The following is a 23,780-nucleotide window of genomic DNA, read 5'->3' as shown; positions in this document are numbered from 1 at the left end:
TGTTTTGTTTGCCATTGAAAACTGCCTGTAATGTAGTTTTTGAACTGGACATATGCTAGAATGAAGGGAAATGAGATACTAATTGATATTTGATGAAGACACTTGCATAACATGGTGACACTCGGCCACCATGGAGAAGAGATGCACATAGGTCACTCATTATTATTTATTAATATCAATAATAACAATAATTCTCAGCATCTTAAAAGACGAGTGGAGAGAAGATCGTCAACGAATTTCAACCATGATGCCATAGCAAACGAGCTTAAGTGAGTACAAATTGTAGTAGCTACTGAGTAAATCTGAGTACAAACTGCAGCAGCCGAGTACAAAGCGATATACCGTACTATCAAATAAGCACGCCCAAGCAATACACTGCGAGAGTTTGATCTATCCTTTTTTCCCCTATGACTCCTTTCTACACTAGATGATGCCTTATTCATCGGTTTGGATGGTCAGGTCCTGTATGCCCAAATCTTGATATAATCCATGCACATAGTCGAGCACGGACTGGCAATCACCACCATTCTTCACCTATACACACAACACAACCAAAACGCGAACTCAGTCACTAGGGGCTTGTTTAGATTGTAGCCAAAATAAACCTTACCAAGTTTTGGTAATACCAAAATTTTGGCAAGATGATAATATTGCCAAAATTTTAGCAGGATTTTTTTTATGTATTTACTAAATTTGGCAACAAATTAAACGTAGACATTTTTTTTTGGCAACTTTACCTAAAAAATGGTATGATTGAAAATGACATCAAAGTGAATAGACCCTAGGGTAACCACAACAAGCTGTCTGTTAGTGTTAGGAGGCTTGGCGTAAAAGATGTACCCTGATGTCGAGAGATCCAACAGCGTGACCAGGTACAAGCTCCCAAAATCGACCTTGACATACTTCAGAAACATCCTCGCACGCACTTATCTGGTGAGCAAATACAATACATACGGAAATGTCTCAAAGCAGCTTTGGGCTTGCCAAAATGAACTGAATAATATGCAAAACCAAACCGTGTACCTACCTGTCTGAAGCACTTGGTAAGAGCTGAAGGTGGCACATTGCCTGGTGCAATTTGCAGAAGGATATTACCAGTAGCCTTAAAGAGTGGCAAAACAAGCATGAACACTGCCACTGAAACAATTCCCAGGCACAACACTTCCGCATTTTCAACCCTTAAAAGCAGTAGGCATAAAGTCATTTTAGGATTAAGTGCCAAGCTAAAAGTGACCGTAACATTAGAGGGGCACAGAAAATTTGTCAGAATAGATTTACCCCAATGAAAGAAACCAGGAAGCTAGTATCAAGCCTGCACTGATGGAGGATTTACACATGTCAACTAAAAATAACTAACTTCGTGACTACAGAAAGAGCAAATATTATAAGGGAAGAGGCACAGTGACATGAGAGTATCTCATACCTCCGTACTGAATCGGCAAGAACATGCAAACATACAGAGTGATAATTCATATCCTCTGCTTTCCTGTAAACTGGCATTAATAGACAACAATTGATCAATGATGTTTCGATTGTGAAACTTAGATTTTAGATATGTATACACTGGCATCTGTACAAGAGGTGACTCTGGATTGGATACTGGAGTACTTACCTATGTTAACACGAGCATAGCTCCGAAAGAACCAAACACCAAGTAAATTAACCAAAAGGTTTGTGACAGCAGAAACAATGAGATAATGCCTGAAAGTATATATATATTTTTTAATTTTAGAAGAATAATAATATTAGCCAAAACGATTGGGATTATATTACACTAAACAAAAAGGAAAAGGCATTTACTTATGCTCAGACTCATCTTGCATAAATGCATGTAGTGCTTCAACAGCCAAGGAGAAAGACAGGAAGAGCAGGAAGAGCTGTCTAGAACAAAGAAGAAGCATAGGGATGGAGGTGGTCAAAATATATCTATACTAATATAAAAAGGAGGAGTTTTGCCTAGCAATCCTATGGTGAAATCACATGCACCCAGGCCCACGCGTCGTATCCCTATTTCTAAATTTAGACAAACCCATATGCAAGCAAGTATTTAGGCAAAAAAACTATTATATGTTTTGAGAAAATTCCTGCAGGTAAGATGAAAATTAGAAAACTGCATGCACTTTATGAAATTTGTGCGGTTTGTGTCATTGGGGATTGATTTTGCTTTCCCCGCAAGAAGAAAAAGCACTAAACACATTGTATTTAGAGAGATTTTAGTTCTTCTATGATGGTAAGCTTTTTAACCATTAATTTCATATTTTGCTGAAACTGAATGATAATTGATTATTTTGAGAATTTGACAGTATATCAGTCCCATTATCGAAGGCATAGAAACAAAATAGTCCACACTAGAATTCAATTCATCTAAGTTGCACTAGGTGATGTGTACTGGACTAACAAATCTTTCCATGTTTATGCAGGTTCTGTTGCTTTCGAGGGATATGATGAGCTCATTACTGCACTGCTATTTTGTATGGTAGTTTTGCACTTCGCATTTGAGGATGTTAGTATAGATATATCCTGAAACATGTCATGCGTTTTCAGCTTCATGAAAATATGAAAATTTGCATAGCTGAAAATCTGCATGTGTTGCTTCATGATGTACCTGCAGGAGCTTTTACTTTTGTATAATTCACAAGGTTGCATAGCTGAAAATCTGCAGTCTGAACATTTCTTCTTCAAATGACATCCCATAATTAAATGTCAAACTGCTTCTTTCCGGCTTATGTATTTTCTTAGTTTGCATGGTGAACAATCTGTTCTGATTTTTTTATGCTTGCATATTCTGTAAATTGGCATTCAAGCAGCCAACAAGCATCTGAAGGTATCTGATATACAGAGCTCAGTTGTGTGGTCTATCAATACTGATGTTCTCTATCGAATTTGTTTTGATCCTTGGAAAGATAATATGCCTAGCACATTGTCTTCCTGAGTTTGTGTACACATTGTGAACTTATATATAGCTACAAACTTACCGCATGTATAATTAAAATCAGCAGCAATGTCCATTAATCCATACATGAATATATCTCTCTGGCTTGGATGTACAAAGATCATGTCCTCTCTCTCTCTCTCTCTTTGTCTATAGGTGGAGTGAGCTGCTCTTTGAATCTGTGGTGCTTCATTTTACTTATATTTTATAAAAGGAGATGTGCTGAGATTCAATTCCATGTTGCTCTTTGCTTCAAGGTCATTAGCATTTTTTTCCAGCCCATTAAATGTTGTGATTACATGTCTGTTGCTGAAATGTTATGTAGGCTGTAATAGGGTTTTGGATGTATCGTGTTGCCTTTGTGACTTGCCCTTTGAAAGTACATAGATGTACATAAATGGATCAATTTATATTGTAAGTTTTATTCAGATTGGACCTACATTGTTTTCCTACCAATTTGACGCATGATTGAGTTTTCAGGTCAGGTACACCATTGAGCTCCCTTGAATTGTGCTGATTACCAAGCTTCCTGAGATACGCAATCTGCTCATTGTACAAAACTTCTTCCTACAACATACTTTGTCAATTTTCCTTGGAGTGTCATATAATCCTCCATGTCAATTACCTTACCCATAACTACTGCATTAATTTTCAATTTTGTTGCTAACTGCAGCTCAATACGCATATATGTTTAAGCACCATCTGAATATTGGAAATAACATGGAACCACAATTTGTGTAGATGTAAAAATTTTCAGCATTAGTAAATGGTGCTACAGATCTTGCCTTTGATGGACTATTGGCGCTGGATGTATTTGCTTTTCATCAAATAAAGCTCTTGTTGCTGATGGCACAATTTTTTTTCTTGGCAGGAGCTCTGCAAAGCATTTTCATTTCTCATTGGTCATTTATGCAAACCAATATATCTTTCCCAAGTTTTAGAAGCTTCTGGAGATATATATTATTGTGAGGGAATAATAATGTTGCTCATGTTAGCAGCTGAGAACTCTGCCATCTGAATTAAAATATAACCCATGATAAATAGTGAGAATCTATTCTCAAATATTTACATCCCACGCTCTTTTTATCCTGAATTATGAAGCCCTGTATATACACGTGCAAGACATTTTCCTATCCAAGACGATGTTGCTGAAACTATAATAACTTGCCTTTGTAAAGGTTAGCTGAAACTGTGTTAATGAACATAAATGTTCAGAAAGGAAAAAACCTTTTAGCGCAGGTATAGAGCACTATCTTGAGAGAAAAAAATACAAGAAATATTCAGAATCTCTTTTTACATAGCATATGTGTGGCTTCTATGGGTCAGCTTTATTGTAGGTTGGTTTCCTTAAAGTCAATTTATTATGTTTATTTGTGTAGATTTAGCATCAAAATTAAAAATGTCACTAGCAAGATAATGTTGAAATCTTGTGGTATAGATTATATACAACTGATCTGACAGGTTTGGTGCTATATGATTATTGCTCTTCAGTTTAATTTGTGTGTTCCCCAGAAAATATTAGTAATTAATTATGTTAAATGCATCAGTCTAGAAAGAATATAATGTTTTTTTATTATAGTGATAGAGATTGCCAATACTTTCTGCCAATAATTCTTTTTGCTTTCTCTCCCATTGTATTGGCGTTTTTCAGGATGTCCATACTGGACAGCAATGTCAACAAGTCACTAGGTGAATAGGCATATACTGACATTCATAACCAGGTGACCAAGGACGTTATAACGTATATTGTGGACTCAGTTTTTCTAATTAGAAACTTTACACGAGTTATTTGAATGTCAAATAGGCATACATCTGTTGCTTGAGGCTTCCAAACATTTATCAAGCTATGACAAATTGTATATTTGGTACGATTGGTGGTTCTTTTACATAGTTAGTGTAATGGGAGAGATATGCGGCATATTAAAATTCGTATTCCTATGCCCCGTTTAATATGCATGGTGGAAAACACAATAAACTCATATATAGTAGTAGAGAAATGTAGAGGGATGGGCATGGCAATGACATGTTGAAAAGCTTACGGCATTTGTAAAGGCAGCAAGGACCTCCAATCTTTTATAGCTGAATAAAGGCAGCAATGAATCAGTGGGAGTGGAAGATTAAAGAAAAGAGGAGTAAATTGAGGGAGGGAGGCACCCGTAGGTGTAGAGGTGATCAGGTTTGGTTCTGGAGGCAGCCATGGCAAACAAGGAGAAAGTGAGGATTCCACAACCAAAGGTGAGATGGAAAGCATCGGAGACTAGGCCTGAAACGAATGGAGAAGAGTGTGATTGAGATGAGTAATGAGTAGCAGTAGCAGTAGCAGTAGTATTAGTATTACCGACCTACGCGGGCAGTGAGGAGGCCGATGGCGAGCTCGGTGGCGGAGTAGGCGACGTTGAGAGCGATGAGGAGGGCGAGACGGCGCATGGGGCGGGTGGCGAGCCAGCGGAAGGTGATGGCTCCGGTGGGGGCGAGGGGCGGGGGGGGCATGGAGATGGAAGAGTCGGAGCGGGCGAGGCGAGGCATGGAGGAGGACAGCTGGCGGGAGAAGGCCAGTCGCCGGTCGCCGCTGCCGACGACGCCATAGTTGGGATTCCAACCCTTGGGCGGCTCATCCATCGCCATCTTCCTCCCTCCTCTAGTCTTCTCCCTCGTCACGAGACAGATCTAGGTCTAATCTAATGGGCCTGTCACACGAAGCCCAAAGGCCCAACAATATTCTCCCTCCATCTAATGGAGGGGACTGTCTGTCAGTTCAGTTTCGAATCGGATCGGATGGTCCCTCCCTCCCGCCTGAAATGTTCTTACGACTAGTTTTCGCTTTACCGACTGAAGAAAGCACACAGCCAAATGCCATTTTACCGATCCACTGAGCCCAAAGAAGAAAGCACACAGCCAAATACCAATAAATTGGATTAATACATAATGATCTCTCTATCCATGGAGCCAGCAGCAACATACTAACAACAATTTCACCACGACAAAACAACATACAGATACAGTGCTGAGTGCTCACATGATACCATCAAAAAAACCATCATCCCAACAAGCATAACTGACCATCCACAATGACAAAAGAGATAGTATCACCCCGACCAGCATCCATCACTACAAGTGACCAGGATGAGAGTGCTATGCTATCTGCAAATAAGGAATAGCTTCATGAGTGCTATCTATAATTAAGTAACAGGTTCATGACACCATCTGATACCATTATAATGACATTAATAGTTGATGTAGTAACAAATTCATCTAGTCGCTTCTACCTCTTTCAGCAGCAGCAGCAGAAGGTAAGAACTACTACAAGTTGTGCTGTGTGGTATCATCATAACAAATACGCAAAGAAACACCAAAGATAGCACAGAATGGTAGAAACATATTACATTGTAAATACGATGATCCACTTGTTATGCGACAACATACAATTGTAAGCCTCCCAAAACAAGTCCACATCACGCGGCCTCAATCTGTCATCGACAATTATGTATGTACAGTACTGATAACCGCTATTGCATTCCAGTGTCCATCTCCCATCAATCCATCTCCGAAGCATCAACCCCGATCTCTTCGCCAGTCCTCTCTGACCCTGCAACTACAACATCTGCATTGTCTTGCACGATCTTCTCTGACACTGCTGCATCAGCAACCTCCTCTGCATTGTCTTGTGCACTAGCCTTGTCTGACCCTGCTGCATCAGCAGCAATCTCAGTCCTAAGATCATCCCTCTGAACAAGTATGGGATGAGCCATCTCCTTGTCATGGTCAACTGCAACTGCATCTGAATTCTCAATAGGCATACCATCAGTCCCTGCAAAACGCGACTCGAGTGCCTCCAGGCGGCGCCTCATGTCGCCAAGCTCCTGCTCCATCAAAAAGAGCCTCTCCTTCAAGGTGAGGTTCTCCTCCTCGAGGCGAGCCACATGGGCTTCCTGGTCATACTCATAGTCATCCTCCTCCTCGAAGAAGACACCGTCACCCCTGGCAGGGTAGACCATCTCAAACCTGCTGAGATCGTGGTCGAGGCGGCGCTCCACCTCAACATGCTCCTCGACGTCACTGCCGCTGGAGTTGGCATCATCGTCGTCATCGGAGGGGTTGGCGGGGTGAGGGGAGGTGCGGAGGCGGATGAGGCCCTTCATGGAGCCATAGCCATCGACGCCCCACTGCGCCTGAGCCATGTCGGAGAGGCCCTCGCGGGAGGGGGAGAGGCGTGGGGTGGGGAGAACGGCGGGGGTAACAGGGGAGGGGGAGACGAGGGAGGCGATGCCACCGGCGCGCTTGGCACGGATGATGAAGGAGGTGGTGTTGCGTGGGGCGGCGGCCTTGGGCCGGGGGAAGAAGTGCTTGCGGGGCCCACCGCCGCCGCCGCCTCCGCTTTGGTTCTTGAACCAGCGGCGAGCCTTGGCGCGGTTCTGCACCTGGAGGTCGCCGAGGGCGGGGGGCTGGTAGCCACCGGCGGCGGTGCTGGGGTTCTTACGCTTCCAGCCGCGGTTGGGCGGAGGGAGGAACGGCGGTGGCTGGGCGGAAGGGTCGTCGGCGGCGGCCCACATGGGGAAGCTTCGGCCCATCATCTGATTAGGATCCATGGCGGCGGCTGCTTCTCTCTGCTTGCTAGTTGCTAGGGGAGAGAGGGATCTGCTGCTAGGGTTAGAGAGGTGAAATTAATCAGCAATCCCCTCCCCTAATCAATCAATCTAATATAGTAATGGAGTAGTCTCTTGTTGTTCGTATGCAGGGAGGGAGGGAGGGAGAGGAGGGGATCCGATCTAGAGTAGTAGTATTATGGATTGCGTCTGCGTCGGAAGGAAGGAAGGAGGGCGGAGTGGTCGAATCGACGGCGGATCGGATCGGATCGATTTGCGCCGATTCGACTAACTTCCGTTCCGACCGCAAACCCTAACCCTAGAGCTAGAGAAAGACTCCTTCGTTTCGTTGGTTGTTAGATTGGATTGAAAAGGTGAGAGGGCGGAAGAAGAAGAAGAAGATGACCACTAAATTTGGGGGGTTCTCTCTCTCGTTGTACTACCACTAGTCTACAACTAGAAAGACGGGAATAGAGGGAGGAAGACACGTGGACGGCCCAGATTCGGCGTTCGGAACTCTCGGTCGGTGACGGCCGCACATATATTTGCGTCCAGTTCCCGTGTACTGCTTTCATCTCAAGAAGAAGAAGAAGAACTAAAACATTCATCACACATGTCAAAAAAAAAAAAAACATTCATCACATCAGGCAAGGTATTTTGTCTTACAATTGCATTTCTCTTCCCAAGTTTGTTTTCATACACACACATCACATCACTACCAAACAGCAACTTTACACATTCTACTGTACTATTCTACAACACATCGCTCCCTGGGCCGCACAATAAGCGGCCTCAGCAGCGCGGCGATTAGCAACTACCAAAATGCACGCTTTCTTTCTTTTTCTTTTTTTTTGGGTCTCTCAATCAAGATAAGTGGAGTAGTAGAATAGGAGTAACAAATTACAGCAGCAACAGGAGGGAAGAAGACACAACAGAATACATGTCCAGTGAATGGCAGGCAGGCTACTACTACTCCTTGTTCCGTGTAGCTCGGTCTTTCTTGTGGCCGCCAAGGATTCGCGAGATCTGCAGACCTCTGCTGAAGGCCTGGTTGAAGAGCATTCTGGTCTGGAACTCGGATACAAACGGGAACCAAGCGAGGAACGCGATCGGGGTGAAGAGCAGGAGCCCCATGATGATCTCATATCCCCTCGCAAGCGCCTTGATCGATCCCCACAACCCGATGCGCACAATTACTGGCTTGATAGCTTGCGCAACCTGAACCCAACAACCATCATCAGCTCAAGCAAGCCAAACCAGCCGCTTACAGGCCAAAAACAATTGATATCCACTTACCAACAGCAGACCCCAGCCAGTTGGCATGAAGGCAAGAATGCAAACAAAGATGTCCTGGACTGTCATATGAGGGATTGCTATCAAGATTATAATGATGGAGATAAATGTTATAAATATCAACCCCTTAATCAACCGGAACACAAGTTGGAAGTCCGCGCTGAATTTCCGCCTCCCAACTGACACGGTCTGCAAACATGAGTAAACCAAGGTTCAGTCTGTGTGCACAACACAACAGGTTTCTGACAACTGGTATCAGCAAAGCAACTTGACCGCAATGGTCCTCAGGTATTGCAAAGGCATATCTCTAGCATTTACTGCCATAGGAATATAGCAAGAAAACTACCATACTCTGTGCAGCTAAAATTATAATTGTCATACAGAAAAAAGGGTACCACCCCCTGTGTTCTAACCACAATGTTGCTCATGAGCACCGCAATGAAACACTGAAGAAAAAATATGAATGCTAGGGATTACCTTCATCACAAGCAGAATTACAAAGATGACAACCCATGACAGGCAATAGACCTGGAAAGACCATTAAATAACATTCAAAAGTTGGTTCAATAGCTTGTGCTAATAAGCATAGACCAGGAAAACACCAAGAAATATTAAATGAAGATAGCAAATTACCAGGACACTCTTTGTGTGTTTGGTTATGTTCAAGTGATAAACAAGACCATATTGGTAGATAAAGAAGCGCAATGCAAGCACTATTTCGAGAACAATTCCACGCTTCCCAGAATATTTTATAGGCTCCTGCTCTTTCTCCCACCATGACTCCCAACTTTTCTCTGGTGGTACACCAATACCACCACGGTTGCTGATCCACTTATTCCAATCAGTCCAATCATCCACAATCTTCTGCCACTCGAACCCAGAAGGATTAAATAGGAATGGTGCAAAGAGCCAGGTTACAACCATAAACCACATCGAAAATGTAATGAAGATGTACGCGATAGCTCCTCGATATGATTGCCCAAAGATTTCATACACAATTAGCAAAATCAGCAACTCAATACCCTTGACAAAATGGCTGCGTGAGTATAGTCGATAGTTCTCAGCAAATTTGGCATGGAACACCACAAATCCACGCCCAGTAGCTCTATACTCGGCTCCTCCATGGAGCAGCGTTGTTCCATAGTAGTGAGTTTTGGTCCCGAGAGAGAATGTAAAGAAAACAGATGCTAACTGCAGCTGCATCAGTACAAAGTCGCTCAATGCGGTTCTAAATCCTCTCTCCAGACCAATTTCCATCATCATAGGCAACGCCATCAAAAACCCAAGCTGCACAAAAGACTGTGAAGCAAGAGCAACCTGGAGAGGTTCATTGTGTATAAACCTTTTTCCAGTAGCCAAGGCTTCATCAAGACCACTGAGGACAAGATAGAGACGTCCATAGAGGAATACATACACTGTCCACACTGTCATCTGAAAAGGAAAAGAGGAACTAAAAAGGTTAGGATTAAATGATAGCTCAGAAGTCTGGAAAATCTACGGCAAAGATAGTACCATAGTGCTGAAGTAAAAACCAATAGTGGTGTAGTAGCAGGACAACATTCTGAAGAAATCAAAACGATGTCCAAGTCGGTAGACGTCACGGCTCAGTGTCTGCTCTCCATTACCATTAGCTATTTTTGCCTCAAATAGTGAGATTTGATTGAGACCCACATCTCTCCCCTTTCCAACTTGCATGTATTCATGATGCGTAACATTTCCTTCACGCAGTGTTGAGTTGAATCCTGACACAATGAGACAGATATTAACATAAAAATTTCAACTTTCCCACAACCAAGAAGCAATGGCAAAAAGTTAAACACGCACCAGCAAATATGTCCTCACTAAGATTGATAATCTTGGATGCTTTGCTTACACCACCCCTCGTGAGGTGGAAAAGTCGATCAAAAATATCAGGATGTCCATAATGAAATCGAACTCTGCAGAGAAAGATGTTCAGTTAAGGAGAACATCAACAAAATCTTCATGCTTAGTTACAATGCAATTATCCAAATTCTGTTACTAAATGAAGGAATAACAAACATATGAATCAAAAAAATACACATACTAACATGGGCATATTAAAGCCAAATCCATACAAACATAAAAGCCAAATTTCGTTTGTGTGTGTTTCTCTATGTGAGCTTTTTGCTGCGTGAGCTTTGTGTTTGGTGTTGTCTCTGTAAGACCTTGGTGGGGGGTTTCCTCCACCGTCTTCCTCTCTTAATGAAATGATACGCAGATCTCCTGCGTATTCTAAAAAAAAATATATCCATAGTAAGATGAATCACCTCAAAGGATTGGCAAGTACCCGTTGTCCAATAGTGACAAAACTTGTCTCTTGATTTGACATGAACCACGCAAGAGAAGAAACACTGCAAAAGCAAACATGCGATCATAGGGTAATTTAAATGAGAAGTAGTATACATAGTCACAAATTTATGGGGAAGCGCAAGTTCACAGCTATACCTGCCAGTGAATATGTGCTCTCTCACACCAAGTATTGATGGATACCTCACACCATCATGTTTCTTCAGAAACTCTTGCAGCAGATTTCTCATTTTCAAAGTCTCCTCCATGTAATGTTCCTATTATGCTTGCCTACATAAGCAAACAGAATCGAAAATGTTTGCAAAACTAGAAGCATCAGTGCTGTTTACCTGATTCATGTCTATAGTTTGAAGGCCTTCACCTCGAGTAAATATTATCGCATGGTTCTGATTTTCTGGCTTTCCTTCACCTAGCATTGCATTACCTGGTAGCTTTATTCTGTATATATCCTACACAGCAAATGATGCAATTCAAGTAAGTTTTATATGTTCCCTTTTCCCGCAAAGAAAAGTTTATATTAGTAGGTATCACCACCAGATCAGAAAATGCATCTGCTCCAAACATTGTATCCATGATTAGGAATTTCATAAATTCATCGATTCGTTATAAATTAATACTCCATTTGGTACTTTATGTAAGACATTTTAGTTAATGCCAGTTCTCCAAAATATAAGGTGTGTGTGCAGATTTAAATCCTTAGCTCTTAAGCTATTCTCTCCTATGTTTACCGCATTACTAGTTTACCACCAACACAAGTCATTATCTTTCGTATTTGTAGAACACTTAATTGGAAGGGTACTCAAGTGAGTTTCTCTTGTAGATTCATCAAATTCAAAACTTTCTTAACCTTCATAACCAGTCCAACTATAACCTACGAATAGGGTTGTAATCTAACTAAGTGACTAATAAAGACGTACTAATGCAATCACATGAAGCCATAATCATAAAAAATGATTAAATTAAAATCCATTTTCAAAGCACCTGATCAAGTTTCTGACCAGGATCGTCAGGCTTGGTTACAGCTGCCTTCACCAACGCTGAGTAGTAAACCTTTTCTATCTTCTTGTTCCTGTCTTTGCTTGGCTCTTCAACTTCATCAATATAGGCAACCCGAAGTGATGGATAACTGCCAGAGAAAAACTTCCTTTCAATCACTGATGGAATCAGTTGGAAAACCATCACATTAATAGAATACTCCCTCCGTCCCAAAATATAGCAACCTTGTACTGGATGGGACACATCCCAGTACAACGAGATTGCTATATTTTGGGACGGAGGGAGTATAATGTATCACAATGGTCAACTTATTAAACAAAAGTAAGAACATAATAGACATCCAGATTTCCCAAACATGTGTACCCAAAGTGATGGATACTTTGTATCCTGAGACAATCCTGCAACCCTAATGCAAATTTGTATAGTTTCACTACTAACCTTAATTCATATTCCAGAGGTGATGTAAATGGCAAGTTGCCCATTTATATCAGTTTCTCAAAAAGGAAATAAATCATAACCATCACAATCATAGCGAAAAACCAGAAATGAAGTGGGGGAATTCAAGAAGAGGAACTAATGAAAGTTTGGCATGCAACTCTTGATCTTAATACCTACATTCAGAGTTTCAATCTTAATTCTCGAATTGTCACTTACGTTGTCATCAGTCTAAGAATATCTTGTGCACGGTGATCACCAGAACGTTTCTGGATACCGTATTGTTGGCATGATACAACGTATGTAAACTTCATGTCAGCTATAGCTTTGCATTGAGTCAGTAATGGTGATTCATCATTTAAGAGGTCAGCTGCTCTGAAGCCTTCCCTAAGATCTGAGGAAAAGCAAGCAAAACCAATGAATTAAGTGTACAGCCTTCAGAATCAAGAAACAGGCTCAGCCACTAAGAAATACCTTCATCTCTAGCCATATCAAGAAAAGCCTGAAGCACCAAAGCTTGTCTGTAGTACATCATCCCTCTGACTGTAAGGAAGTGCAACAGCTGTTAATGAATCAAACTCCTAAACACATTACTATCTGAAAGTTGTTCTCAAGAGAATAAAATGTAAAAGCTATGACAGAGAATTGAGGAGAAAATACCAGTTCTCGTCAAAGTTTGGCCCCTGTATGATGCCCAAAGGCGAAGCTCATCTTCCAACTGCTCTGTCTCACGGAGTTCCTCTTCAGTATTGCAATCCACCCTTTGAAGGAAATGTTTCCATTCATCTACAAGGAAACCGAGAAACAAAAAATATTTTGATATCCAGGAGGATTTCAAGGGAATTATTGAGTCATGTAAACCTCGATATTTTGACATTTCGAGAGAACCTGGATAGATTTTTTGCAAGTAAAAAAGAATAGAAACCCCATCTTCATTCTGGTCTTCTAATGCTTGGGAAGAGAAAAGGACATCTTCTTTGTAGTAAGGAGTCAAGACACTGCAGTGCACAAGTTTTCCAATTAAAGAGACAGCAAGTCGGATGTTAATTAGAACATCAAATCTTGAAGATGGAATTTGCCAAAGAGAGCTATGCATTGAAGCATTTCTATGGATGCACACAAACTTGTGCGACGTATATATGTATTTTGTTCAGAAGAAGAATGACTATTCAAATGACCGTGCAAAGATTTGAACAAGAACAATTATAATCAAAACAGGACACAAGATACTCATATACAGTTGAATACCAAATCTGCACAATTTTTCTTTGGTTTGCTGGACTTATCAACTATTTTATTGGAGTAAGATAATAAGAGCTTTCCTTGTTCCAGAAAGACAAGAAAAACATGTTTGTTTCTAAACTCGATATCGACTTTCAAATTTTCCATGCACAGCAATGATAATCTATTATTACCAGTAAAAAAAATGAACAGGAAACCTAATCTAGCACACGGTGAATTAAGAACTGTACACTACAGCTCAAAATAATAATAATAATAATAATAATGAGCATAGAACAAATCTTAGAGAGCATAGCACTCACGAGAAGGGCAACATGTGCCGGACTTTTGGAGCACTTGGCATGTCCATGAAAAGAGAATTAGCAAAGAATGATATCCGCCTTCTAGCATCCAGGTTTGTAGGAACATCCATAGCAGATTCCTTCACTGTGAGCAGAAGGTGAAGTCTTTTTATCTGAAACCAATAGGAAAGGTATAAATACAGTATAAAGCAACAGGCTGCTCTAAACATAGATAAATAAATAAGCAGGTAAAAGATATAACCTTTTCAGTCCATGCATGTGATTCCTTTACAGGAAAATCAATAGCTTTAGTGAATAACTGGTCTTGCTGATCAAGTGGTGTAATCCCTTCATATCTTCTATTATTTCCACCATGTACTGATTCAAGTAGTCTGCACAAAAGATATGATAATGCATATGACATAATATAAAGAATAATAACAGCAATAATATCAACAGCATGAGATTGCCAAAGGTATGGCATGACAACAATGATAAATAATACATAATGTATTGTTCGAATTTTTTAAGAAGCCACCGTGTTATATCTTAAGCCTAGTTTGGTTTTTGTTTCAGAAGCCACCATTTTATGAGAGGCATTGCGCATAGTACATCCTAATTACAAACTTACAAAGATCAAGGAAAATACCCATTTGATTTATATGAAAATAATAAGCATCAGATGTTCCTTTCGTTGGTTTGTAAGTGAAAGTAAATCATATACAAAACAAACTCTATTAGTTGGAAAGGAAGCAGATCGTGTATGAAGCAAACTTTAACAGCCGAGGATACTTTGCTAGTTTGCATTGAATGATAACTAGAGCTCTCACCCACTGAGTTGCTCGTCCATTATATCCCTTGTAACCACTTCAAGCATATCCTGGAACAAAATGATGACCTGACCCTGGTCCTCCTTGTTATTCTTTTGCTGCATTTAACGAATGAGAATTAGGGGTACTGCAATCCAACAGGAGCAGAACCATTATGGCTAGTTTAATACCAGCAATTCAAGCAGCTCAATAAACTTCTTGCTCAGGGTAGGAAGGTTACTCATGTTGAGCTCCTTTATTAAAGTATCTTGTGCTATATGGTCGTCAACCACTGTAAAAATCTTCTGTATGACGCTGCAATTTATGTGCCATAAAGTTACTCATGAAAAAACTGAGTTTGAATCTGATTTTTAAGTGTGAGAATGTAGAACATACTCTCTCTCTTTTGCACCAACCACCAAAGTATATATGATGTTCTTGAATGAAGCATAGCATTCCTTGATAGCATAAGTAAAATATGGGTCTGATTTCACCCTCTTCTTAAGATCACGATCTTTTCCTTCACTGTCTGCAGCCATATCCAACGCTATCGGGATCTGAAAATTCAGCCAAATAAACAAAATGAAACATAGGTACCTCATTTCAACAAAATAGGAAGCATGGAAAATAGGAGCTGAATAGAAAGCATATACCTTGCTAGCAAGCAAGAATGGTGGCCACTGGATTATATCCATGTCACGATCTTTGCAGTATGGCACAAGTAACAGATCCTTCTCTCTGCCCAAATAGAAAATAAACAACAGTTTGGCAAGAAGGCAAAATAAGTCAATCCATATCTAAGGGCAGATATCAGATGCCACACCTGTTATCTATCAGATCTTCCTCACGAAAGCTTGTGATAATTAGATTCCAAATCTGAGCAAATCTTGCTGCTATTTTTTCCTCTTCTTTGCTATCCTCTGGTGTCTAAAGTGATTGAAGCATGCCAGAGAAGAAAAATAGATTGTGACATAAATATTCTCATGGGAATTTGCATCTAGATGGCGTCGAATCAGAGCTAAAAGACAAGAAATCCACACCTTAGTAGGTTTACTGGAGAAAGCAGCCCGAATTCCTCTCCTCTTATTTGAATCAGATGGAATCAAGCGTTGATTGAAAGCCTTAGGCAAAGACTCGAAGCGAGATCTTAACATTCCTAAAGTGCGTATCTGATTGAATGGGACCAAAGACAGTATCTATGGTTAGTTATTTATTCAATAAACAACAATAGAGGGGCACAACAAAACCCAAATGCCATGACATGACATGACATGGCATGAAATAAATTAGGCAACCATGCACAAAGCAAGAAGCTTAAAACAACTTCACATACTAACAAAGCCTTCAAGTCTACCATACAAGAAAGCAGGGTATTGGCCAACTTTACTAACCTCACCAAGACGGCGACATGCCCCATATATACCACCAATTAATGTTGAGAAAATTGCATACCAAATCTGGGTATCCATGAAATATACCTGAACAATTGAATCAGTCAAGTCAAAACTGGATAGTTATCTTGTGTTCACAAATCACAACAATCAAGAAGGGCAGAAGCATACAAGAATGATAGGAGCCCAAAGTGCAATTACAATACCAATATTGTTATTTCCTGCAGATTGTAGAACAAAAAGAATAAGTACATGCTCAAACTGTTGATACAAAAATCATCATTTCAGGAGGCACACCGTGTGGGAAAAACTCATGCCATTGAAACGTCCGTATTGGCTCCTTCATTATATCTTTTGTTGGTCGCACAAGTGGCTTGATCTGCAGGTCAGACATAGGACACCGAGTAATAAACTTCAGATGAATTAACAAAGAAAGAAGTAACGATGACAATTTCACCAGGAACCTTTACAGGCAAGAATATCCTAAAAGTCATCCGGAACAGTACAAGTTTTACTCTTAACACTGGGGCTTTAAGGGCAAAACTTACCCAGAAATGGCTGGTAGCCCAGTAGCTGCACCGTAAGGCCTAAAAGCCACCTAAATTTCCCATGGTCTTAGAACTTAAATTTGGGGGTGCCAAGATTAGCACAAGTGACTAACTTATACACATTCTTAACTTTTTACAGATTTGATGTCTTAAAGATCACATTGCATAAGGTCCTTCAACTTGCAAAGGATATGGAAACATAATGTACTGTTCTCTCAAGTTCAAGGATCCAGGTAGAAATATATATTTTATGAACCTAGCAAACAACATACGCATACAATTATATGAGTTTATCAATTGACACAGCGGCAGAGCCACCTCCCAGGCTCCGTCGCTGGTGTTTCTACTGTCCTTTCCTAGGCAACACATGTAAAAAATTGCCGGTTGCTAGTAAACGTTCTTCGTCGCCCCAGTTAGACGATGCCGCTGGCTCCGCCACTGAACTAACACTTAGGGTCCTACAAATCCTTTGGTATACCATTCACTCTATGAATTTGAATGCACAAACATACTGGGGCAACATATCTTATAAAAGAGAGGTGAAACAAGTTGAAAACAATACCTCCACGTAGTAGCTTACTATCAATTTTGTTGCTAAGAGAAGGACCCAGAACATTGTGTACCTAGAAGAAAAACAGTACTCAGAGAGAGAATGGTGCAAGCATAAACAACAAAAGAATGTTTTATAGAAGTGAACATACTTGAAAAGGGAGAATGCTCCTTCATGCATTCCTCTACCAACAAACAAGCGAGGCTGTAGGAAAAGTACGTTTGGTATCTTAGCACCTAAATGGTATCAAGAATCAACAATAAGAATAAAGCTGACAAAGGAAAACTACCTGCGACCACCACATCATGAATGTTACAACTTTAAGATTTGATCGCTCAAGAGCTCTTCTAAGGACTGGGAAAAGAAATAACACAGCCGACAGCATGTTTGGTGCTAAATATATCACAACAGCCAAGATGTATAATGATGGTTGATTCTGACCATCACCGAGCCAACTTTTAATTGTTCTTGCAAGACCTGTAGGATTCTCCCAGGTGTATGCATAAGTTACTGGTAAAATCACAACCCATGCAGCAGCTGATATCAACTTCAAGATGTAGCGCAGCTTGCCAGCAAGAGACATGCTTCTTCTTGCTTTCCAGCTCAGGATGATGTCCAGAATTGCTGCATTGGAAGCTAATTATTAAACCCATAAAACAATATCATCCATAAAATACAATAATATACTGCCATCATCATGTTAGGTGCATGTTTTGGGGGGCAGGTATCTATCTCAACAGTATCCCTCGCTCTATAACATTTATTTTACCATGTTACTGTTGATAAAGTTAAGGATTTTATTGTCAATTCCTTCTATAGAGCCTTAAGACTGCATACCTGCTCTTTCCTTCACTAAGACATGTGGAAAGAACTTACCTAAAAATGTTTTTTTCCTGCAGCTAATAATGAGAAACAGTAGTTAAACCAAGGGTAATTTGTTGAAAAGAGGCTGGTGAGTGGAATTTTGTTTGGAGTGTGATGGATTGCACATTTGGCTTTGCAATTTATCATCATGTCTCATATTTGTTTGGGGGATGGCTGTTAGGATTCAGTAAGCAAATTCAAAAACTGGTGATTGTCAGTCTTGCTGCTGTTCTGTGGCTTTTGTGGAAAGCCAGAAATTGAAATATTGTATGTTTTAGATATGTTGCTGAAATATCGCACTGATATTATTCACTCGCTGTGTTATTGGATTTGATCCACCTCACGGTTGCAGGAATCAGAGGAAAGAGCTAAGTTGCTCATGCGTATGGCAAGTGAAATCTTCAACTCCATGGGTGGTGGAATCAAATTGGGGGACTGCAATGATGATGTGATGGTGCTGTCAAAGCCAGAACTTTCTGTTGGTGGTGGGGAGTAATTTTGCCCCTGATGGTTATATGGTTTTTGGCTTATTCTAGAAAATCTTTGAGATGAACTGATCTACGTCTGCTGGTTCCTTTGCCAACATGTTACTCTGGGAGTTCCTAAATGTGTTTCTGGTAGCATGGCATGGAACTGGATTTTGTTCAAAACTAATTGTTTCTGACAAAAGAGATGGGGGAGGTTGAGGTTTTTCCTCTCTGTTTCAAAAAACAAATGTTACGCACATGCTAAATGCCTAACCACAATCAACTGCATAACAGGAAGCTCACACCAGCATACCTTGACCCAATTTCAGTATTGCAGCAGTTATGAATATGCTCAAAACCTGTTTAAATACTCCTGCATCAAAGATATCACTTGGTGTACCACCATTCCAAGCAATTATAATCATGGCCTGCATGAAACATAAAAACAGCAAACATTTATATTTTCTAATAAGCCATACAACCAAGAAAACATGAGCAATAGAAGGCATGGATTGGCAATTAACCTGTAAAGATAAAATTAAGAAGCTCCACATCCTGTCAAAGCTGCGGAAGATGTGCCAAAATGACCTTATCTCAACAAAATTTACTTTTCCCATCCACTGGCCACTACCAACTCTTCTGTTCTCCTGGACCACAAGTTTTTTAAAAAAAATCAGTGCCAAGAATACCCTTTGAAGACGTATACTACAAAATTGTTTTGGTTTGTTATAAAAAATAATATAGACCTGTTTTACCACCTATGTGATTCATGAATGGAATACTAACAGAAGTATTACTGAGCTGAAGGTTCTTCATGAAAGTAATATAGGTAGGTATGTATCATAAGGGACTTACTCCGCTCACTTCATCATGATAAGCATAATCTGGGGTCTTAAAAAAATCTGCATCAGCTCTCATAGGCCATCCTAATCTGAAACAATCTCTTGACCTGAGAATAAATGCAGAAATAATCACAGGTTTCCTTAGAAAAGTAGCCCATAAATTTGAAACAACAAACTAAAACTCATAAAAGTAGCTCAGAATAAATTAGGCTAGTGCTTACCAAAAGTACTCATTTAGATCATCATAATTTCTCCAATGTGAGTGCTTAGATTTTGTTGTCTTGCTCCTTTCGCTCCTTTCACTACTTTCACTCCTTTCAGCTTCCTATGTAAAAGGCTTGAGTGTATAAGTTGATGGAGCTGGAAACAGAGATATACTTTTTTTGGGGGGGTGGGGGGGTACCTTCTCGATGACTTTGTATATTGGAGTCACAACTTTCTTCAAAAAGGCTTCTTCATCACCACCGTAAGCCGGTTTAACATTTTCACCTGTCGTTGGACTCACATTTCCAGCCAACATACCGTATAGTTCAAAAGCCATCTATGAGAAAACAATATTACACAGTCAGCACTCACCAAAATAATCTCATCACAAGAGTTACAAATACAGAAATATCCCATCATAATTGACATGATGGGGAAAGATGAATTCCATCCAAGATATGCTTCCTCATATTATCAACGTGAGCAGAATGTGATTCTTTGTGTATGGCAATAGCTGTGTGCAACTCTCATATATTGTCAGGTAAGTCAATGTTATTATGGCCAGGAACATCATCAGCATTGGAGCCTGGACTCCATTAAGATCCAGCTAACTACTTTGTAGATAGAAACCAAATATGGCAAATTGGAAATAGCTTTGTACAAAGAAAAAGGTCCGATAAGTCAATTTTATTGTGACCAGACCATCATTGGGTATTCAGGTAAGAAGCTTGCGCAACTTTAAGATCCAGGCCTACTAGCTTGGTAAAAACCATATACTAATTTTAAGGGGAAAAAATGGAAGGGATCAGCCATACGTGATGATAGATGTAGCATAGACATTCCGGCATAAATCTCAGGTTAGCCGCCTCACCCCAGATGAGAAGATAAAGACCCATATAGAGGAGCTTACGCTGCTGCACTTCTTGTTGAATAGTTGGCAACCTGGAAAGGAAATGACCATCTGATAGTGATACATCAAGCAAGCTTGAGAGACCTTGTGCATATTCGTATTTTTAGATTAAATATCGTACCATAAGCTGCTTTTGCGGCCAAGGTACTTGCACCATCTCTTGTAGTTCTTAAATAGCTTCTTCATGACTGTGTCCAGTGCTCGGTCATCCAACTGAAAATGTGAGGAAAAAGAAAAGAGTAAACACCAGAATGACACAAGCACCACCAGAATGACACAAGCACCGATATGGACGTTGAGTAAGAGTGAGACCTTGGGTTGTTGGTCGGGCTTGGGAATCTGCCTTATATGGACGTTGGCAAGTAAGAGTATGAGGTGTTCCCTTTGGTTGGACACGTTATCTTTCTGCAGAGTGATAGTTGAATTGCAAATAAGTGACAGATGGGTGAAGAGAAGGAAAATAATGGTTAAGTTAGTAGGTGAGCCTGAGGGCGGTGTGATTACCTGAAATCCAAACATCGCCTGAAGCCAACCAAGAAGATCAGCATCAGGCTTTTTTTCATGATCCTTGGGCCACGGTAGTCCTCTTGTATTACGAAGAGCGTGAAAAGCAGCTTGAATCTGTAAAATGAGGAGAATAAAAAATGCAGAATGAGTTGGAAAAGATATGTAAGATTAAGATAGGTAGGGTTTGAGAAGAATGGGAACCTCAGGATATCGCATGATAGCCTGATTAGCGCTGTCAGGGTCAAGCGGGAGGATGTTGTAAGGGAGATAAAGTTTTTTCTTTTCCTCGACTTGGTTGTGTGTCTCCAAAATCTGCAAGAGAGGTTATTTATTACAAGTTAGTAGAAGAAGAAAATGAAGAAATGCATAATCAAGTTATAGTTAAGAAGATTACCGCTTGATCAACTTCAATTTTCTGGGAGACATTGACGGCTTTGAGGACCTCAAACAGGACGGCAGCAGTTTGGTAAGCTTTAGTGAGTTGAGCACTGAGAGGAGGAGGGGGGTGTTACTAGTGTCAGTGTTAGGAATTAATAAAAAATAAAATTGTGAAGGAATTAGACGTATATAGTACTGTAAAATAGGAGGAGTAAAAGAAAGAGGAGAGGAACCGGTCGGCTTTGTCGGCAGCGTTCTGAAGAGCCTGGATGTACTTCTTGTAGTAGTGCTGGTAGAAGCTCTGCATCTCGCGGGCGTCGCTCTGCTTGACCCTCCCCTTGAGCGTGGGGTCGTTCTCCCTCTCCAGCCTCTGCAGGAGCGCGGTCTTGAACTGCCGGACGCCACGGCCGCTGGACGTCGGGTCCAGCCGGTGCGCCTTCTCGAACGCGTAGAACCTGCACAGGTACGCCACCCGCGGGTTGCTCCCCTCCACCTCGTTCGCCACACGCAGGATCGGCGCTATCTCCACCAGCGACGACGGCACCACCTCGCTGTCGAAAATCGACTCCCCCAGGTTCCCCGCCGTCTGCGTCCGTAGGATCCGTCGACTCCCCGACGCCGCGGCCCCCGCCCCCGACGCCGGACTAGGACTACTCTCCCCGCCGCCCCTAGGCCCCCCAACCCGACGCCCCGACGACGACGACGCCATCCACCCTACCCTACCTACCTTCCTAGTGCTGCTGCTTCAAGCCCGGAAATCCCCGACCCGAGGAGGTGCAGCCGGTGGCCGGTTGCCCCGCGCAGCAGCAGTGGGGGACTCTCTCCACTCATCACATCAGGAGTGGGAGGGAGAGCTCCTGCTGCTTTCTCCTACTACTGTAAAGCAGAAAAGATGAAAACGTTTCTTTTCTTTTTTGTTTATTTTATGCTACTACTACTATCATGTGTGGTGTTGTATCCCTAACGTAAATGGGATAGAATGGAATCATTTGTTGGCCTCCGTTTTCCTCTCCCCTTTGACGAACCGTTTAGAATTCCACGACTCGCCCTACTTTAGTTGCGAACAACACGGTACACAGCATCCCAGAAAAACATTCGGTGGCAAATACTACTAGATTTTTATCACAGGTTACAAAATTCGTATGGTTTTGACGCTTGCTTTTATCATTTCGAATCGATAACAGTAGCGTCCATAGCAATTGGATAAACTTGCTTCAAGTCGGACGTTGCAGTCTGAAATGAATGCTAGTACTAGTCCTGCAGCTGCAGCACCAGCACACACACCGCAGCAGCAACAGAGAGGCAGCGTGTGTGTCTTTTGATAAAGGCGACCAAACAATTTCAGTACAGGGGCGGTGCCGGTGCGCGTCAAACTTGTGTGTGTTTGATACTACTATATACTACTACTCCAACAAGATAGATTACTTGTTCCTTTCTGAAAGTAAACCAAAAAGAAGATAAAGTAGTACGTGTAATTTGAAGCAGGAAAGACGATCGAAATTTTATTCAAAAGAAAGTAGTAGAAGCTTAGGCCCCGTTCAGTTCTCCAAAAATTTTTCCAAAAACATCGCATCAAATCTTTGGACACATGCATGGAGCATTAAATATAGATTAAAAGAAAAACTAATTGCACAGTTAGGGGAGAAATTGCGAGACGAATCTTTTGAGCCTAATTAATTCATGATTAGCCATAAAGTGCTACAGTAACCCACATGTGCTAATGACGGATTAATTAGGTTCAAAAGATTCGTCTCTTGGTTTCCAGGCGAGTTATGAAATTAGTTTTTTCATTCGTATCCGAAAACCCCTTCCGACATCCGATGTGACACCTAAAAATTTTCATTTCGCAAACAAAAGAGGCCCTAACAAGGTCCTAAATTATGGTTAGGTTAGGTTGGAATTCCGTCTTTCCTTCATGAAAAGTTGGCGTAGATTTGCAGCAACGCCATTCCATCCATCTGTTATCCCCCGTTCTGTCTTTTAGTAGTTTTGTTTCTTTTTCTTGTTGAGAATATAGAAAAATGAAACTGCTACTAGTCCATATATATTTCAGGCAAATAATTAAATTGAGTCATGTAAAGGCATGTACAATGAAGACCATAAGCACTAGTGGTCTCAAAACACCACATAGGATACAACCACACAAAGATCACATTAACCACAATGGAAACAACTCCAAAACGTATTTTGCATTTCAGCCACTATCTATTTATATGTCAG

General features: G+C 41.0%; 3 protein-coding genes across 4 annotated transcripts; all 3 read right to left on the bottom strand.

The window, feature by feature from the left end:
• Positions 1-228: 228 nt before the first annotated feature.
• LOC127763155 (metal tolerance protein C2) lies at positions 229-5,588 on the bottom strand. Its single transcript, XM_052287777.1, has 10 exons — positions 5,275-5,588; positions 5,087-5,195; positions 4,972-5,011; positions 1,801-1,877; positions 1,613-1,701; positions 1,424-1,493; positions 1,279-1,317; positions 1,028-1,178; positions 841-930; positions 229-534 (listed from the first exon to the last, which is right to left on the bottom strand). The coding sequence occupies exons 1-10, from the start codon at positions 5,555-5,557 to the stop codon at positions 436-438; spliced, it is 1,047 nt and encodes a 348-aa protein (XP_052143737.1). The 5' UTR covers positions 5,558-5,588; the 3' UTR covers positions 229-435.
• Positions 5,589-6,239: 651 nt separating this feature from the next.
• Positions 6,240-7,930, bottom strand: LOC127763154 (uncharacterized). The gene has a single exon (XM_052287775.1). It carries the CDS (start codon positions 7,516-7,518, stop codon positions 6,466-6,468), a length of 1,053 nt encoding a protein of 350 aa, XP_052143735.1. The 5' UTR covers positions 7,519-7,930; the 3' UTR covers positions 6,240-6,465.
• A 240-nt stretch (positions 7,931-8,170) lies between these two features.
• Positions 8,171-22,448, bottom strand: LOC127763129 (callose synthase 3-like). 2 transcript variants are annotated; one of them, XM_052287750.1, is made up of 40 exons: positions 21,794-22,447; positions 21,577-21,670; positions 21,384-21,494; positions 21,180-21,296; positions 20,988-21,080; positions 20,797-20,888; positions 20,581-20,707; positions 19,965-20,102; positions 19,783-19,886; positions 19,575-19,668; positions 19,244-19,366; positions 19,033-19,147; positions 17,678-18,012; positions 17,540-17,592; positions 17,401-17,461; positions 16,588-16,669; positions 16,462-16,511; positions 16,291-16,377; positions 15,940-16,068; positions 15,723-15,826; positions 15,553-15,637; positions 15,296-15,456; positions 15,091-15,214; positions 14,921-15,018; positions 14,353-14,482; positions 14,112-14,263; positions 13,456-13,565; positions 13,228-13,353; positions 13,042-13,110; positions 12,787-12,961; positions 12,118-12,262; positions 11,466-11,585; positions 11,275-11,393; positions 11,097-11,180; positions 10,633-10,745; positions 10,321-10,550; positions 9,442-10,239; positions 9,286-9,336; positions 8,812-8,997; positions 8,171-8,733 (listed from the first exon to the last, which is right to left on the bottom strand). In XM_052287750.1, the coding sequence occupies exons 1-40, from the start codon at positions 22,267-22,269 to the stop codon at positions 8,485-8,487; spliced, it is 5,910 nt and encodes a 1,969-aa protein (XP_052143710.1). In that variant the 5' UTR covers positions 22,270-22,447; the 3' UTR covers positions 8,171-8,484. The 2 variants fall into 2 exon arrangements, with proteins under 2 accessions (XP_052143710.1, XP_052143709.1); XM_052287749.1 differs by having other exon boundaries at positions 13,228-13,565; positions 21,794-22,448.
• Between the last annotated feature and the right edge of the window lie 1,332 nt (positions 22,449-23,780).

The sequence above is a fragment of the Oryza glaberrima genome, chromosome 2 (genome assembly GCF_000147395.1).
Source record: "Oryza glaberrima chromosome 2, OglaRS2, whole genome shotgun sequence".
In the NCBI taxonomy this organism is placed as follows: domain Eukaryota; kingdom Viridiplantae; phylum Streptophyta; class Magnoliopsida; order Poales; family Poaceae; genus Oryza; species Oryza glaberrima.
Note: the sequence above shows the minus strand (reverse complement) of the source record. Positions and strands in the feature narration are given on the sequence as shown.